The 18,434-nt window shown below is 38.6% G+C and overlaps 1 protein-coding gene across 4 annotated transcripts in view; it reads right to left on the bottom strand.

Moving 5' to 3' along the window:
• LOC147016194 (uncharacterized) overlaps window positions 1-18,434 on the bottom strand; it is a 66,073-nt gene that overhangs the window by 2,837 nt on the left and 44,802 nt on the right. For 2 of the 4 annotated variants that reach the window (XR_015050057.1, XR_015050055.1), the window contains exons 1-2: window positions 12,429-14,163; window positions 11,224-11,384 (exon numbers count right to left, since the gene is read on the bottom strand). Coding sequence is in view for 1 of the 4 variants with exons in the window: in XM_085849022.1 (XP_085705148.1) it covers window positions 399-685 (287 nt within the window). In the remaining 3 variants the exon portion in view is untranslated. Of the gene's footprint in view, window positions 1-398; window positions 1,290-11,223; window positions 11,385-12,428; window positions 14,164-18,434 lie in introns of those variants that run through there. The other 2 variants (XR_015050056.1, XM_085849022.1) reach the window with 2 other exon arrangements.

The raw sequence follows: 18,434 nt of genomic DNA on the forward strand, positions 1-18,434 counted from the left end.
AAACAATAAAAATAAGAAAGATTAAAAACATTGATATGTTCATCAGTTTGATAAATTTTTTCAGGATGTGGCACAGAACGAAAAGTACTGATAGAACAGGTAATCGGTGAAAAGGTGAATTAGTTGATCTAATTCAATCAAGGGGAGTTAAAATTCTTGTGATTTATCCTGCGTGGAGTTTGACCGTGCCAATGAGTTGCCTTTCCCACCAAAATTATAATCACAATTATCTAAACAATTAAGGACAATCTTCTTCATCAAAGTAAGTATTTACAGCAATGTCTAAAAAAGACAAAATGCCAAAATGTATTTCAACTTCATCTCTTCATCTTGAGGTGAACTCTATTTGAATTCAGGATGTTCACCCCAACCTCCCCAAAGCACAAAAGAATGCTTACCTGTTGAAGGTCCTGAATGTGCTGTGGCCCCTCAACACACCATGGCGCTTCTGCTGCTGTTGCAGCCCTTGATCAGAGTGAGGCCTCTGTTTCTGCTGGAACTCTTGAACAACGTCCTGGGTTTGTTGTTGCTGATGTGGCTTGCTATCACGAAGAGGCTTCTGTTGATGCTGCTGTTGTGGCTCGCTGTCACGGCAAAGCTTCTGCTGTTGCTGTGTCAGACCAACACCGTGGGGTTTCAGTTCAATTTCTGTACTTTTCTTTGCTGCCTGGCTTTGCCTTTTCATTTGTTTTTTGAAGATTTTTTTCCTGTTCTTTGAGCAGCTGTTTCTCTTGCTGCTTCACCCGTTGTTTCTCATTCCAATTTTGAGACCACTCATTGGCATTCTCATTCCGTTTTTGCTGTCGATGCAGTTTCCAGTCGGCAATCTTTTGCACATGTTCTGCCTCCTCCGCATCAACATTTGCTTCTGCCTCCTCGTTGGTCTCGTCAGATTTTTGACAAGGTTTTTTGAGTTCTTGATCAGTTACCGTCTCTTTTTACTGTTCCACTCGTCTTTGTTCTTCCTGTTCTCGTTGTCTCTGTTCTTCCCGTTCTAGTTGTCTTTGTTCTTCCTGTTCTAGTTGTCTTTGTTCTTCCTGTTCTAGTTGTCTTTGTTCTTCCTGTTCCACTCGTCTTTGTTCTTCCTGTTCTCGTTGTCTCTGTTCTTCCTGTTCTAGTTGTCTTTGTTCTTCCTGTTCTAGTTGTCTTTGTTCTTCCTGTTCTAGTTGTCTTTGTTCTTCCTGTTCTCGTTGTCTCTGTTCTTCCTGTTCTAGTTGTCTTTGTTCTTCCTGTTCTAGTTTTCTTTGTTCTTCCTGTTCTAGTTGTCTCTGTTCTTCCTGTTCTAGTTGTCTTTGTTCTTCCTGTTGTCGTTGTCTCTGTTCTTCCTGTTCTAGTTGTCTTTGTTCTTCCTGTGCTAGTTGTCTTTGTTCTTCCTGTTCTCGTTGTCTCTGTTCTTCCTGTTCTCGTTGTCTCTGTTCTTCCTGTTCTAGTTGTCTTTGTTCTTCCTGTTCTCGTTGTCTCTGTTCTTCCCGTTCTAGTTGTCTTTGTTCTTCCTGTTCTAGTTGTCTTTGTTCTTCCTGTTCACATTGTCTTTGTTCTTCCTGTTCTAGTTGTCTTTCTTCTTCCTGTTGTAGTGGTCTTTCTTCTTCCTGTTGTAGTTGTCTTTGTTCTTCCTGTTCTAGTTGTCTTTGTTCTTCCTGTTCACATTGTCTTTGTTCTTCCTGTTCACATTGTCTCTGTTCTTCCTGTTCTAGTCGTCTCTGCTCTTCCTGTTCACGTCGTCTCTGTTCTAGTAGTCTCTGTTCTTCCTGTTCTAGTCGTCTTTGTTCTTCCTGTTCTAGTCGTCTTTGTTCTTCCTGTTCTAGTCGTCTTTGTTCTTCCTGTTCTAGTCGTCTTTGTTCTTCCTGTTCACATCGTCTCTGTTCTTCCTGTTCACATCGTCTCTGTTCTTCCCGTTCTAGTCATCTTTGTTCTTCCCGTTCTAGTTGTCTCTGTTCTTCCCGTTCTAGTTGTCTTTGTTCTTCCTGTTCTAGTCGTCTTTGTTCTTCCTGTTCTAGTTGTCTTTGTTCTTCCTGTTCTAGTTGTCTTTGTTCTTCCTGTTCTAGTTGTCTTTGTTCTTCCTGTTCCACTCGTCTTTGTTCTTCCTGTTCTCGTTGTCTCTGTTCTTCCTGTTCTAGTTGTCTTTGTTCTTCCTGTTCTAGTTGTCTTTGTTCTTCCTGTTCCACTCGTCTTTGTTCTTCCTGTTCTCGTTGTCTCTGTTCTTCCTGTTCTAGTTGTCTTTGTTCTTCCTGTTCTAGTTGTCTTTGTTATTCCTGTTCTAGTTGTCTTTGTTCTTCCTGTTCTCGTTGTCTCTGTTCTTCCTGTTCTCGTCTCTGTTCTTCCTGTTCTAGTTGTCTTTGTTCTTCCTGTTCTCGTTGTCTCTGTTCTTCCCGTTCTAGTTGTCTTTGTTCTTCCTGTTCTAGTTGTCTTTGTTCTTCCTGTTCTAGTTGTCTCTGTTCTTCCTGTTCTAGTTGTCTTTGTTCTTCCTGTTCTCGTTGTCTCTGTTCTTCCTGTTCTAGTTGTCTTTGTTCTTCCTGTTCTAGTTGTCTTTGTTCTTCCTGTTCTAGTTGTCTTTGTTCTTCCTGTTCTAGTTGTCTTTCTTCTTCCTGTTGTAGTGGTCTTTCTTCTTCCTGTTGTAGTTGTCTTTGTTCTTCCTGTTCTAGTTGTCTTTGTTCTTCCTGTTCACATTGTCTTTGTTCTTCCTGTTCACATTGTCTCTGTTCTTCCTGTTCTAGTCGTCTCTGCTCTTCCTGTTCACGTCGTCTCTGTTCTAGTAGTCTCTGTTCTTCCTGTTCTAGTCGTCTTTGTTCTTCCTGTTCTAGTCGTCTTTGTTCTTCCTGTTCTAGTCGTCTTTGTTCTTCCTGTTCTAGTCGTCTTTGTTCTTCCTGTTCTAGTCGTCTTTGTTCTTCCTGTTCTAGTCGTCTTTGTTCTTCCTGTTCTAGTCGTCTTTGTTCTTCCTGTTCACATCGTCTCTGTTCTTCCTGTTCACATCGTCTCTGTTCTTCCCGTTCTAGTCATCTTTGTTCTTCCCGTTCTAGTTGTCTCTGTTCTTCCCGTTCTAGTCGTCTTTGTTCTTCCTGTTCTAGTCGTCTTTGTTCTTCCTGTTCTAGTCGTCTTTGTTCTTCCAGTTCTAGTTGTCTTTGTTCTTCCTGTTCACATCGTCTCTGTTCTTCCTGTTCTAGTCGTCTTTGTTCTTCCCGTTCTAGTTGTCTCTGTTCTTCCCGTTCTAGTTGTCTTTGTTCTTCCTGTTCTAGTTGTCTCTGTTCTTCCCGTTCTAGTTGTCTTTGTTCTTCCTGTTCTAGTCGTCTTTGTTCTTCCTGTTCTAGTCGTCTTTGTTCTTCCTGTTCTAGTCGTCTTTGTTATTCCTGTTCTAGTCATCTTTGTTCTTCCAGTTCTAGTTGTCTTTGTTCTTCCTGTTCACATCGTCTCTGTTCTTCCTGTTCTCGTCGTGTTTGTTCTTCCCGTTCTAGTTGTCTCTGTTCTTCCCGTTCTAGTTGTCTTTGTTCTTCCTGTTCTAGTTGTCTCTGTTCTTCCTGTTCTACTTGTCTTTGTTCTTCCTGTTCTAGTTGTCTCTGTTCTTCCTGTTCTAGTTGTCTTTGTTCTTCCTGTTCTCGTTGTCTCTGTTTTTCCTGTTCTAGTTGTCTTTGTTCTTCCTGTTCTAGTTGTCTTTGTTCTTCCTGTTCTAGTTGTCCTTGTTCTTCCTGTTCTAGTTGTCTTTCTTCTTCCTGTTGTAGTGGTCTTTCTTCTTCCTGTTGTAGTTGTCTTTGTTCTTCCTGTTCTAGTTGTCTTTGTTCTTCCTGTTCACATTGTCTTTGTTCTTCCTGTTCACATTGTCTCTGTTCTTCCTGTTCTAGTCGTCTCTGCTCTTCCTGTTCACGTCGTCTCTGTTCTAGTAGTCTCTGTTCTTCCTGTTCTAGTCGTCTTTGTTCTTCCTGTTCTAGTCGTCTTTGTTCTTCCTGTTCTAGTCGTCTTTGTTCTTCCTGTTCTAGTCGTCTTTGTTCTTCCTGTTCTAGTCGTCTTTGTTCTTCCTGTTCTAGTCGTCTTTGTTCTTCCTGTTCTAGTCGTCTTTGTTCTTCCTGTTCACATCGTCTCTGTTCTTCCTGTTCACATCGTCTCTGTTCTTCCCGTTCTAGTCATCTTTGTTCTTCCCGTTCTAGTTGTCTTTGTTCTTCCTGTTCTAGTCGTCTTTGTTCTTCCTGTTCTCGTCGTCTTTGTTCTTCCAGTTCTAGTTGTCTTTGTTCTTCCTGTTCTAGTTGTCTCTGTTCTTCCCGTTCTTGTTGTCTTTGTTCTTCCTGTTCTAGTTGTCTTTGTTCTTCCTGTTCTAGTCGTCTTTGTTCTTCCTGTTCTAGTCGTCTTTGTTATTCCTGTTCTAGTCGTCTTTGTTCTTCCAGTTCTAGTTGTCTTTGTTCTTCCTGTTCACATCGTCTCTGTTCTTCCTGTTCTCGTCGTCTTTGTTCTTCCCGTTCTAGTTGTCTCTGTTCTTCCCGTTCTAGTTGTCTTTGTTCTTCCTGTTCTCGTTGTCTCTGTTCTTCCTGTTCTACTTGTCTTTGTTCTTCCTGTTCTAGTGGTCTTTGTTCTTCCTGTTCTAGTCGTCTTTGTTCTTCCTGTTCTAGTCGTCTTTGTTCTTCCTGTTCTAGTCGTCTTTGTTCTTCCTGTTCTAGTCGTCTTTGTTCTTCCTGTTCTAGTCGTCTTTGTTCTTCCTGTTCTAGTCGTCTTTGTTCTTCCTGTTCACATCGTCTCTGTTCTTCCTGTTCACATCGTCTCTGTTCTTCCCGTTCTAGTCATCTTTGTTCTTCCCGTTCTAGTTGTCTCTGTTCTTCCCGTTCTAGTTGTCTTTGTTCTTCCTGTTCTAGTTGTCTTTGTTCTTCCTGTTCTAGTTGTCTCTGTTCTTCCCGTTCTAGTTGTCTTTGTTCTTCCTGTTCTAGTTGTCTTTGTTCTTCCTGTTCTAGTTGTCTTTGTTCTTCCTGTTCCACTCGTCTTTGTTCTTCCTGTTCTCGTTGTCTCTGTTCTTCCTGTTCTAGTTGTCTTTGTTCTTCCTGTTCTAGTTGTCTTTGTTCTTCCTGTTCCACTCGTCTTTGTTCTTCCTGTTCTCGTTGTCTCTGTTCTTCCTGTTCTAGTTGTCTTTGTTCTTCCTGTTCTAGTTGTCATTGTTATTCCTGTTCTAGTTGTCTTTGTTCTTCCTGTTCTCGTTGTCTCTGTTCTTCCTGTTCTAGTTGTCTTTGTTCTTCCTGTTGTCGTTGTCTCTGTTCTTCCTGTTCTAGTTGTCTTTGTTCTTCCTGTTCTAGTTGTCTTTGTTCTTCCTGTTCTAGTTGTCTTTGTTCTTCCTGTTCTCGTTGTCTCTGTTCTTCCTGTTCTCGTTGTCTCTGTTCTTCCTGTTCTAGTTGTCTTTGTTCTTCCTGTTCTAGTTGTCTTTGTTATTCCTGTTCTAGTTGTCTTTGTTCTTCCTGTTCTAGTTGTCTCTGTTCTTCCTGTTCTAGTTGTCTTTGTTCTTCCTGTTGTCGTTGTCTCTGTTCTTCCTGTTCTAGTTGTCTTTGTTCTTCCTGTTCTAGTTGTCTTTGTTCTTCCTGTTCTAGTTGTCTTTGTTCTTCCTGTTCTCATTGTCTCTGTTCTTCCTGTTCTCGTTGTCTCTGTTCTTCCTGTTCTAGTTGTCTTTGTTCTTCCTGTTCTCGTTGTCTCTGTTCTTCCCGTTCTAGTTGTCTTTGTTCTTCCTGTTCTAGTTGTCTTTGTTCTTCCTGTTCTAGTTGTCTCTGTTCTTCCTGTTCTAGTTGTCTTTGTTCTTCCTGTTCTCGTTGTCTCTGTTCTTCCTGTTCTAGTTGTCTTTGTTCTTCCTGTTCTAGTTGTCTTTGTTCTTCCTGTTCTAGTTGTCTTTGTTCTTCCTGTTCTAGTTGTCTTTCTTCTTCCTGTTGTAGTGGTCTTTCTTCTTCCTGTTGTAGTTGTCTTTGTTCTTCCTGTTCTAGTTGTCTTTGTTCTTCCTGTTCACATTGTCTTTGTTCTTCCTGTTCACATTGTCTCTGTTCTTCCTGTTCTAGTCGTCTCTGCTCTTCCTGTTCACGTCGTCTCTGTTCTAGTAGTCTCTGTTCTTCCTGTTCTAGTCGTCTTTGTTCTTCCTGTTCTAGTCGTCTTTGTTCTTCCTGTTCTAGTCGTCTTTGTTCTTCCTGTTCTAGTCGTCTTTGTTCTTCCTGTTCTAGTCGTCTTTGTTCTTCCTGTTCTAGTCGTCTTTGTTCTTCCTGTTCTAGTCGTCTTTGTTCTTCCTGTTCACATCGTCTCTGTTCTTCCTGTTCACATCGTCTCTGTTCTTCCCGTTCTAGTCATCTTTGTTCTTCCCGTTCTAGTTGTCTCTGTTCTTCCCGTTCTAGTCGTCTTTGTTCTTCCTGTTCTAGTCGTCTTTGTTCTTCCTGTTCTAGTCGTCTTTGTTCTTCCAGTTCTAGTCGTCTTTGTTCTTCCTGTTCACATCGTCTCTGTTCTTCCTGTTCTAGTCGTCTTTGTTCTTCCCGTTCTAGTTGTCTCTGTTCTTCCCGTTCAAGTTGTCTTTGTTCTTCCTGTTCTAGTCGTCTCTGTTCTTCCCGTTCTAGTCGTCTTTGTTCTTCCTGTTCTAGTCGTCTTTGTTCTTCCTGTTCTAGTCGTCTTTGTTATTCCTGTTCTAGTCGTCTTTGTTCTTCCAGTTCTAGTTGTCTTTGTTCTTCCTGTTCACATCGTCTCTGTTCTTCCTGTTCTCGTCGTCTTTGTTCTTCCCGTTCTAGTTGTCTCTGTTCTTCCCGTTCTAGTTGTCTTTGTTCTTCCTGTTCTAGTTGTCTCTGTTCTTCCTGTTCTACTTGTCTTTGTTCTTCCTGTTCTAGTTGTCTCTGTTCTTCCTGTTCTAGTTGTCTTTGTTCTTCCTGTTCTCGTTGTCTCTGTTCTTCCTGTTCTAGTTGTCTTTGTTCTTCCTGTTCTAGTTGTCTTTGTTCTTCCTGTTCTAGTTGTCTTTGTTCTTCCTGTTCTAGTTGTCTTTCTTCTTCCTGTTGTAGTGGTCTTTCTTCTTCCTGTTGTAGTTGTCTTTGTTCTTCCTGTTCTAGTTGTCTTTGTTCTTCCTGTTCACATTGTCTTTGTTCTTCCTGTTCACATTGTCTCTGTTCTTCCTGTTCTAGTCGTCTCTGCTCTTCCTGTTCACGTCGTCTCTGTTCTAGTAGTCTCTGTTCTTCCTGTTCTAGTCGTCTTTGTTCTTCCTGTTCTAGTCGTCTTTGTTCTTCCTGTTCTAGTCGTCTTTGTTCTTCCTGTTCTAGTCGTCTTTGTTCTTCCTGTTCTAGTCATCTTTGTTCTTCCTGTTCTCGTCGTCTTTGTTCTTCCTGTTCACATCGTCTCTGTTCTTCCTGTTCACATCGTCTCTGTTCTTCCCGTTCTAGTCATCTTTGTTCTTCCCGTTCTAGTTGTCTCTGTTCTTCCCGTTCTAGTTGTCTTTGTTCTTCCTGCTCTAGTCGTCTTTGTTCTTCCTGTTCTAGTCGTCTTTGTTCTTCCAGTTCTAGTTGTCTTTATTCTTCCTGTTCACATCGTCTCTGTTCTTCCTGTTCTAGTCATCTTTGTTCTTCCCGTTCTAGTTGTCTCTGTTCTTCCCGTTCTAGTTGTCTTTGTTCTTCCTGTTCTAGTTGTCTCTGTTCTTCCCGTTCTTGTTGTCTTTGTTCTTCCTGTTCTAGTCGTCTTTGTTATTCCTGTTCTAGTCGTCTTTGTTCTTCCAGTTCTAGTTGTCTTTGTTCTTCCTGTTCACATCGTCTCTGTTCTTCCTGTTCTCGTCGTCTTTGTTCTTCCCGTTCTAGTTGTCTCTGTTCTTCCCGTTCTAGTTGTCTTTGTTCTTCCTGTTCTCGTTGTCTCTGTTCTTCCTGTTCTACTTGTCTTTGTTCTTCCTGTTCTAGTCGTCTTTGTTCTTCCTGTTCTAGTCGTCTTTGTTCTTCCTGTTCTAGTCGTCTTTGTTCTTCCTGTTCTAGTCGTCTTTGTTCTTCCAGTTCTAGTTGTCTTTGTTCTTCCTGTTCACATAGTCTCTGTTCTTCCTGTTCTAGTCGTCTTTGTTCTTCCTGTTCACATCCTCTCTGTTCTTCCTGTTCACATCCTCTCTGTTCTTCCTGTTCTAGTTGTCTTTGTTCTTCCTATTCCAGTCGTGTCTGTTCTTCCTGCTCTCGTCGTTTTTCATCCCTTACCTCACTTTGCCAAACCTCATGTTCCCGAGTGTGCACATCTTTTTCCCTCTTATAAATGTACTGCTCCAGCTGATGTGCCTCTTTCTCTCTCCTGAACAACTCTTCCTCTTTTCTTTTTTTTGTCTCTAAAAATAGCTCTTGCCGAACACCCTATTTAGGGTGTCCCAAAAAAATATACAACTTTTAAAATGCTTCGTTTGATCCTTAAAAAAGCAGTAATTTTATCACTAATGCTTCATTTCTTGTTGCAGAGACCCTGAAGTTTATTTTGAAACCAAGCAAGTGCCAGAAAAATGCCAAGACTGACTGACCGTACAACAACGGATGAAAATTGTTGAACTTTGGCACCAGACGAAAAGTGTCATACAGGTGCAACGTCTTTACTCGAGACATTTCGGTATCCACTTGCGCCATGCACCAAACTTTCGGACAATAAAGTGCACCATCGCAAAGTTTACCAATGTGGGAACCATCTGTGACCTTCACAAGGGTCACAGTGGTCGGAAGAGGACAGGTCGTAGTGAAGAAAATGTGGAAATGGTGAGACAGGCGGTCGTTCAGAGTCAAAAAAAACCGGTTCGACGACTTTCTGCCGAGACAAACATTCATAAGAGCACCGTTCAGAGGATCCTTCACCAAGACATTCATGCCTTTCCATACAAAATTCAAACGGAAACGGTGCTTACTGATCAACAGAAACGCAAACGACTATACTTTGCAAATTGGTTCTCAGGAAAGTTGGAGGAAGCTGCAGACCTCCTCAAAAAACTTCACATGACGCACGAATGTCATGCTCACTTGTCCGGGGAGGTAAACAAGCAAATCTTTCGGTACTGGGGAACTGAAAATCCTGGTAATGCATCAACTAAACTGGTGCCTCAATCTGTTCTCAAAGTCACCATGTGGGTGGTGGTTGGTTGGTATGGGATAATTGGTCCATACTTCTTTGAAGAGGACCAGGGACGCACTTGCACGGTAAACCAGAGGAACTATCGTGAAATGATTCAGGAATTCTATCTGACTGAGCTACGTGCTCAGGCTCAGAGGAGAAACAACCTGATCCAGATGAGAACCCAGTGGTTCCAGCAGGATGGGGCACCGCCCCATACAGCCAGGGAAACAAGGCGTTTTCTCAACCAACATTTTGAGGGCCGCTTTATCCCCCTCTACGAAGACGTTGAGTGGCCACCGTGTTCCCCTGACCTTACTCCTCCAGACTTCTTGTGGGGGTATCTCAAGGACAGGATCTATGGAAACCCAAGGCCTCAGACTCTTGATCGGCTGAAGGAAAACATCCACCGAGAAATCCAGAACATTCCTCAGGAAACGTTTCCCAAAGTGATGGAGAACATGACAACGCATTTGCAGGCAGTGATCGGATAATGTGGAGCCTACGTCGAACATGTGGTCTAAAAGAAAACGACGATTCTATACCAAAATTTAAATTTTGGTGGCAATTTTGACATTGGTACAATAAACTTCAACCTTTCAGCTTTCTATCCAGCCATATATCTTTTTAAAAAATATAAGCTATGACCATCCTCTTTGCAGATGAAAAGTTGTATAATTTTTTGGGACACCCTGTATACCGATCTTCCTGTTTATCTTGTTGGTTGACCAGGTGAGTTGCACCTTAAAACTACTTAACTAAGTGGTGAAGCTTAATTTTTAAGTGAAACCACTGATTACATACAGGTGAAACCTACTAAACTTATTTTGGAACCTTTCAAACAAATAATTTGCTCCTGAAGTGATTTTGGATTAATTTGGCAAAGGGTTTGAATACTTCTGCAACTAAGAACCATCTGATTAGCTCTGCCACCAAAGGTTTATGGAGGTTATGTTTTCACCCCTGTCTGTCTGTTTATTGGTTTGATTGTGAACAAAATATCTCAAAACGTTGTGGACGGATTCGGACGAAATTTGGTGGAGAGCTTGTGATACCGACAAAATGATGAGATTTTGGTGAAGATCCCGGATCTGGATACGATCATTTTTCAGTGATTCTTCACCATTGAGCGAGAGGGCTAAAACGATATATAGCACGATATATCAAAAAATTATGCACGGATTCGGACAAAACTTGGTGGATGAGTTGAGTCTGTGACAAGAACAAGTCAATTAAATTTTAGCTCAGTTTAGAATTCAGATCCGGCCTCCCAGTGGGATAGAAAACGTAAACTGTTCAGCCTTGCGGCGGTTTGTGCTCCACAGAGTGCCCTTCTAGTTTTCTCTGTTAATCTGGCTTATTCACATGTTATCGACATTTTTTTAGTTTTATCACTTTGGAGTAGTTTGGGAGGACTTATTTAATTTAAGGACTTAATATGGGAATTTGGGAATATTTTAAGCTTGATTTCAAAGCATCATGAAATAAGCTCAGGTGGCATCAAAATGTGAAAACATGGGAGGGTTGAATACTTTTGCAGGCCACTGTATATTAGGGGCCATGCATGCATGTTCCAGACCCCTCGATATCTTTAGACTCCTTAAGACTCTTTCGACCCTCGATATCTGACAAACTCAAAGACCCCTTAAGACCCCTTTATTCTCTTAAGACCCTTCAGACCCCCAAGAACCCAAAGAACTTGAAGACCCGCTAAAATCCTCAAGATGCTTAACACCCCTCATCACCTTTAAGACCCCCCCCCCCTTTTGACCTTTCATACACTTGAGACCCCAGGAGCCTTTTGACCACACAAACCATTTCGAGCTTTACATCCTTTATTTCGCTTTGGACCCATGAGACCTTTTAGACCTCTTAAACCTATCAGACATGTTAGACAGATTAGATCCTTGACCACTTCCAGCTTTAGAACATTTCGTCCTTTTTAGACCATTTTTACATGCTTGAGAGATCGGACCCTTTCAACCCCTTCAGGCTTAGACCCAAACTACAATTGGACCGTACACTATGAAACACAGACTACTTTTTCAGCAAGTAATGTTCAAACTCGAGGGTGGGTACTCTGCTCGTTATTTGTGAAAATTAAATGTAAATTCGTTTAAAATTTCTGAGCTATCTTGTCCCCTTGGATGAAGGAACTATATTGATGAAAATGTCACTTGTGTTCCTTACCAGTGAGCGTGGGGCTTTTTATTGTGCCTCTTCTTTCTGTTGAACCACGACGATGGTCAAAACGATATTACGACCACAAATAAGAAGATCGCAATGGATACGAACACCACATCACGAAATGTGGAGAGCAGTGGTTTCTCCACATCCTCATTCTGGAAAATCTATGGACATGGAAAAGGGCAGGGACAGGAGAAAAGTTTATAACGTTTGAAATTAAACTAAACAATTTATTTACAATTATTTAACAAAATCCAAAACTTCATGACAAAGAACAAGATGTTGGTGAAATTTTTTTTGAGTACAAACACAACGGGTCATGGAATGTATGAGAATTTATCATTTGTTTAGGATAAGGGTTTAGACCCAACTTTTCAAGGTACATTTCATCATCATCTTATCATCATCATCATCATCATCATCATCATCTTATCATCATCATCATCCCGTTTTCAATCCTCTGCAGGATGAAGGTGTCATTGAACTCACACTGGGTACACATTGGTTTAGTGACCATGCTTGTCAAGCACAGTTTTGTAAAAGGGTTTGAAAGGAATTTGTGATTTGTTCAGGATACTGGTGATAACTCACCTACTCCTTGTGAGAAACACCGTGGGATCTTTAACGTCAACCAATGAGTAAAGTGTCCCGTGAAGATTCCTCCATCGACACGACCATGAAGGAGCTTCTTGAAGGGACAAATTCCAACTTTGCTTGGTGGGGAAGGTTAACCCAAAACCGGCAGTTTCTAACCGAAGATAAACTCTTTATATTCCTCATCACATCCTCATGGCAATGAGGGATCACAACCATTGAAAGGACAGAAAAGGAAGATTAAATATGGGATTTAAACTGTGCATCAACACACACTGGCCTACTCCTTTTTAAAGGCTACTCCAGGAATCTTCGACTTCTACAAAAAAGTGCCATTGGACAAAACAGCCAACTTAATTTGGTCTCTGAAGGGATGGGAAGTCAAGCCGGCTGTCCCATTGTGACGCAATACCCTAGTTGTGGTGCACAAGGATGACAGCTTTTATAGTCGGAACCGATTACAGTGGAATTAAACTCGGATAAGACAAAAGAAAATGTCCCAAAGAGGTTCCCTGTAAAACCACAAATGTATCCGGTTTACCAACTTGAAAAAGTACCAACGTGTGACATTTTGTGTGTACCTTTCCCGAGGGTATCTTACAATCCCCACTTACGTGCCAGAGTGACCTGGAGGTTTCACTCCCGAGGACCAGCAAGACCACGATGATAACCCACGGCATCTCTGGTGGCTGGTGCATGCCAAGCATCGAACTGGGGAACGAACAATTTAACGATTTATTCCACATTGTTCGACTGTGACGTCATCATGCACTGTGACCATGTTATCCACATTGCGTCATTGTTACGGTACTGGTTCTAAAATTAATTATTAAAATCTTCAGAGTTGATCTCTAAATACAGGAAAGTGCAAAATAGTTTCAGTTTAACAATCACGGAAATTACAAAACAATAAATAAAATTTAAATTTCACTTTACCATCACAATCACAACTACAACAACCACAACTACCATTACCACTCTCATCATCACCACCACCACACTATCACTCTCAACACCACCTCCACCACAACTGCCATTGTTACTCTCAACCCAACTTCCACCACCACCATCACACCTACCATTACCATCTCAACACCACTTCTTCCACCACTACCACAACCACTCCCATCACAACAAACATTGTCACTCTCAACACCACCTCCACCATCACAACTACCAATATCACCCTCATCACCACTTCTATAACATGACCATCACTCCTCCAACCAGAGATCGCTCCATGTCCTTCCATCTTTCCCAATCCCACGGTTAATTCCCAATTGATCCCCAGATTTCACTCCAATACAAGTTTATATTTCGGACCCCTCGGTATGAAAAGGTACAAATATCGAACAAACTGTTTCACATGGATCACCTCGCCGCCATTTTACCATTTAACTAACATCACACGTGGTAATCAATGTGAATTGTTACTCCCAACTTGCCGGCTCCATGATACAAGACGCCATTTGCATTTTTCCCTCCTCCATCCGTAGTCCGTGTGGAATCCCGTGCAGGCACGAACAACTTGAGTGTTAAAACTAGCAATACACCACCTGGTCCCTTTTACATTGAACCACACAAACTACTAATAAACGAACTAGTTTTGTAATGTGTACCTTCCCGAGTCCATCATCTCTTACAATCCCCTTACCTGCTGCGGAGATCGCGATGTCCCACCAACGACGACCAGCACGAAGAGCGCGATAAGAAGCAACATCTCTGCCGTCCGTCGATCCTCCAACCGACGTTTCAACAATACGTCTCAACCTTATGTATTACCTTTTGGTGGAATTATCATTGTGACGTCAAACAACCTCAGTGACGTCAGTGTGGTTGGTGTTTGACGAGAACGAATTGATCGGATCAGGATACAGATAGGAGAATGTATTTTAATTTTGAAATGATTCTTCACCATTCAGAGATGGGGACAAAACGATATATGGCACGATATCCCAAAAAAGTTATATGGACGGACTATGACCAGTGATGACATGCAACGTTGAGAAACCGGATTGTGGAAAATGTCGGCTGTGACGTCATCGACAGATTTACCATTGCATGATGTTTTAATATGACACCATTTGATGCTAACATGAGTGATAAATGAAACACGCACATTTTACCATGGTAAACAAAACCATAAATAACACTCACACGTCACACTCACTAAATCTCACAATGAAGAATCACCTTTCACTATGAGTTAATCTCAAACCACCGATTTTACACAAAACTGGATATTTCAATAAATAATGTGGCATGGTGAACGTCATCGATTCACTTCCTGTTCTGTTTTGGGTTATTTTGACTTATAATGTAAATATACAATGTACAATAAAATATACAATTTACAATATAAATATACAATGTACAATAAAAATATACAATGTACAATAAAAATATACAATGTATAATATAAATATACAATGTACAATATAAAAATACAATTTACAATATAAATATACAATGTACAATAAAATATACAATGTACAATAAAATATACAATGTACAATGTAAATATACAATGTACAATATAAATATACAACGAGCATAACCTGCACTCTGCATGACATGTTGGGGTGGGTGTGTTTGAGAAAGGAACTTATGCAGAGTATCAGTAGTAATTTTACTTTAATGCAGTAAGTGGAATATGATTTCACTGTTTCAGAACCATTTTATTTACTTTTTTTGTACCATGTACCTCAGATGGTCTTTGAGATAATGTAAGCCGAATATCACGTTACTCGAGCGCAGAACAAAGTCGAAGATAGCGCAACACGAAACCACAAACTCGGAAATAATATATAAGATGTACAATATAAACATACAATGTACAATTTATAATATAAATATACAATGTACAATATAAATATACAATAAAATATACAATTTTCAATATAAATATACAATGTACAATAAAATATACAATTTACATTAAAAATATACAATGTACAATATAAATATACAATGTACAATATAAATATACAATGTACAATAAATATATACAATGTACAATAAACAATATAAATATACAATGAACAATAAAATATACAATGTACAATATAAATATACAATGTACAATGTAAATATACAATGTACAATATAAATATACAATGAGCATAACCTGCACTCTGCATGACATGTTGGGGTGGGTGTGTTTGAGAAAGGAACTTATGCAGAGTATCAGTAGTAATTTTACTTTAATGCAGTAAGTGGAATACGATTTCACTGTTTCAGAACCATTTTATTTACTTTTTTTGTACCATGCACCTCAGATGGTCTTTGAGATAATGTAAGCCGAATATCACGTTATTCGAGCGCAGAACAAAGTCGAAGATAGCGCAACACGAAACCACAAACTCGGAAATAATATATAAGATGTACAATATAAACATACAATGTACAATGTAAATATAAAATTTATAATATAAATATACAATGTACAATATAAATATACAATAAAATATACAATAAAATATACAATGTAGAATAAAATATACAATTTACAATAAAAATATACAATGTACAATATAAATATACAATGTACAATATAAATATACAATGTGCAATAAATATATACAATGTACAATAAAATACACAATAAACAATATAAATATACAATGAACAATAAAATATACAATGAACAATAAAATATACAATGTACAATATAAATATACAATGTACAATAAAATATACAATGTACAATGTAAATATACAACGAGCATAACCTGCACTCTGCATGACATGTTGGGGTGGGTGTGTTTGAGAAAGGAACTTATGCAGAGTATCAGTAGTAATTTTACTTTAATGCAGTAAGTGGAATACGATTTCACTGTTTCAGAACCATTTTATTTACTTTTTTTTGTACCATGCACCTCATGTGGTCTTTGAGATAATGTAAGCCGAATATCACGTTACTCGAGCGCAGAACAAAGTCGAAGATAGCGCAACACGAAACCACAAACTCGGAAATAATACATAAGATATACAATGTACAATGTAAATATACAATTTATAATATAAATATACAATGTACAATATAAATATACAATAAAATATACAATAAAATATACAATTTTCAACATAAATATACAATGTACAATAAAATATCAATTTACAATAAAAATATACAATGTACAATATAAATATACAATGTACAATATAAATATACAATGTACAATAAATATATACAATGTACAATAAAATATACAATAAACAATATAAATATACAATGAACAATAAAATATACAATGTAAGTAGGGTGGATTTACTGGTTCTGGCTCACTTTTCCCCATGTAAATGAATGGGGGATTTTCAGCGATTCCCTTTTTTTTTCCCTAAAAATAAACCCCCTTTTTATCCGTTTTTTTTTTTTTTTTTACAGCCATTTTTCCCTGCTGTGCAGGGGTTTGGCTTTTGTGAGGCAATGTTTTATGGCCGGATGCCCTTCCTGACGCTAACCCTGGTCGCCTCTTACGACACACAGGGATATGGTACACCTATTCTAACCAGGGTATACACTGGCCCAGTACACTGGCACTCATTTCGCCGACCTCGGAAGGATGACAGGCTGAGTCAACCCCCTGGTGTTAATTCAGCAACCAACGGGGCTTGAACTCAGGACACTGGGATCCCAAGCCGCCACCCTAACCACTAAGCCAACACCAGGCTTAGCCAACACCAGGCTTTGTATATATATAACCAGGCAATCCCAAGGTATATTTATTTGTCTCCCCTTTTAACCTGGAGTTTGAACCTCATTGAATTGAACACCTGGAGGTTGAACAGCTCACTCATTGAACCTATAAAGATTTGTTCATTCTCAAATTCCTTCAATAGTTTAATTTTCTTTGCACAATAATCCCCATCTAAAATATTGAAAAACAAAACATTTGAATCTTTATATTTTTTGAGATACCCCTTTTGTGCCATTACGAAATGATAAACTTCTCTTAATGCTCTTGTTTGACCACCTCCTGAGCCACATATCATTTTGAGATTATAGTAAATTGTTTTTTCATTGTTCAATTGATAACCATCAAAGTTTTCAGTCCATTCAAGGATATTCATTTTTTTCTTTACATCCTCTAACTTACTAGTTTTTAAATTGATTCGCTTATTTGTTTTATTTACCTTTGTTTTAGTTATTTTTTCAAGAAGACTTATTTGATATTTTTCACATTCATTATGTTTTCCATTTATATACCAAGACTGAGATTTTCTCCACTCTTTAGTTTGATTAATACTTGGTTTAACCATTTCTATATTGCGAAAAAACGCGGCGGTAGCCCTTAAAAAAACCCTAACCCATCTTCCCATCGTTAAAACGCAATCTATTTTATACACTCGATCATACAATATCCATATGGAACACAATCTATTCCATTATCTAAAATAAATCTCTTATCATCAAAGGCTCCTAATGCCTTTTTATTTACTTCTTCACTATATATGTTATGTTTATAACTTCTTTTTGTATTCATTTTCCTATATTCTTCTTTCTTATTCATCAAACAATTATAATAATTTCTAAAAGTTATTGATTTCTTTATTACATATTTCTTTATTCCCTTTAACCTCTTATCAATCTGATCACCATACTTATAAGCATATGCCTTTGCTCTCAATCCAATAAATTCACTCATTACTTTTCCACCCAACTCATCCTTAAATTAACCAATAACCTTTTCATTCTTTTTGGAAAATAACTCACCCCTTCTTGCTGAAATTACTTGTATCATATACTCCAATATTTTTCTTCATATCTTCATACACATCATCAGTTTTTATATCTAGGATAAAACTATCAGTGTCCATATACAACAATGAAACATTTTCACCATACTCTTTCTTTAAGTCATTATACAAATAATAATACATCAATATCTTTGATAAATCAAGAACTGCTGTTCCAATATAAATTGGTTTATCCATTACAATACTTTCCTTTTTCATATGAATTGCAGAAAAGTTCTCTGAAAAAACCTCTTCTCTCTCAAAATTTGGTTTATTTATCAATCTCGAAGCTTCTTTCCAAGATGTTGCGAATCTAATGTTTTGCCTGTTTCTAACATTTTCCATAGTCTTTCCAAATACAGCATTATTCATTAATTTATAAAAATCCCCTTCAAATTTTACTTTTGTATTTGCTCTCATATCTGTATTGAATTGAATATACTTTTTCACCCAAGGACTTTGTTTAAATTTTAAAACTCTATGAATTTTAGCTACTCTCAATCCTTCTCTCAAAAACTGTTTTAATATAAGCTTCTCTGATGCAAAACATATCCCTCTTTATCATAGAATGTTGTTAATAACTTTTCTGTTGATTTACCTTTAATATTAAAACTTTTATGATAATCACTTAACCATTCTTTCTTTGGGGTTTCTTTCTCACATGCAAAAGGAAGATCTTTATGCTTATTATGAAGATCACTCGGGTACCTCAAATCAACTTCAAAATAATAACCTTCTTCTTCGTCATTCAATTCCTCTTGAGAAGAAATAACAATATTCATCAAAGCCTTTTCATAATCCTTTTCTTCCACCCACTCTAATTTACCATAAGGCAGAGATTGAGACATTGCCCATCCATACAAATTATTAGCATCAAAATA

Source organism: Eptatretus burgeri, chromosome 12 (assembly GCF_056783735.1).
Source record: "Eptatretus burgeri isolate ZD-2024b chromosome 12, Ebu_testis_v1, whole genome shotgun sequence".
In the NCBI taxonomy this organism is placed as follows: domain Eukaryota; kingdom Metazoa; phylum Chordata; class Myxini; order Myxiniformes; family Myxinidae; genus Eptatretus; species Eptatretus burgeri.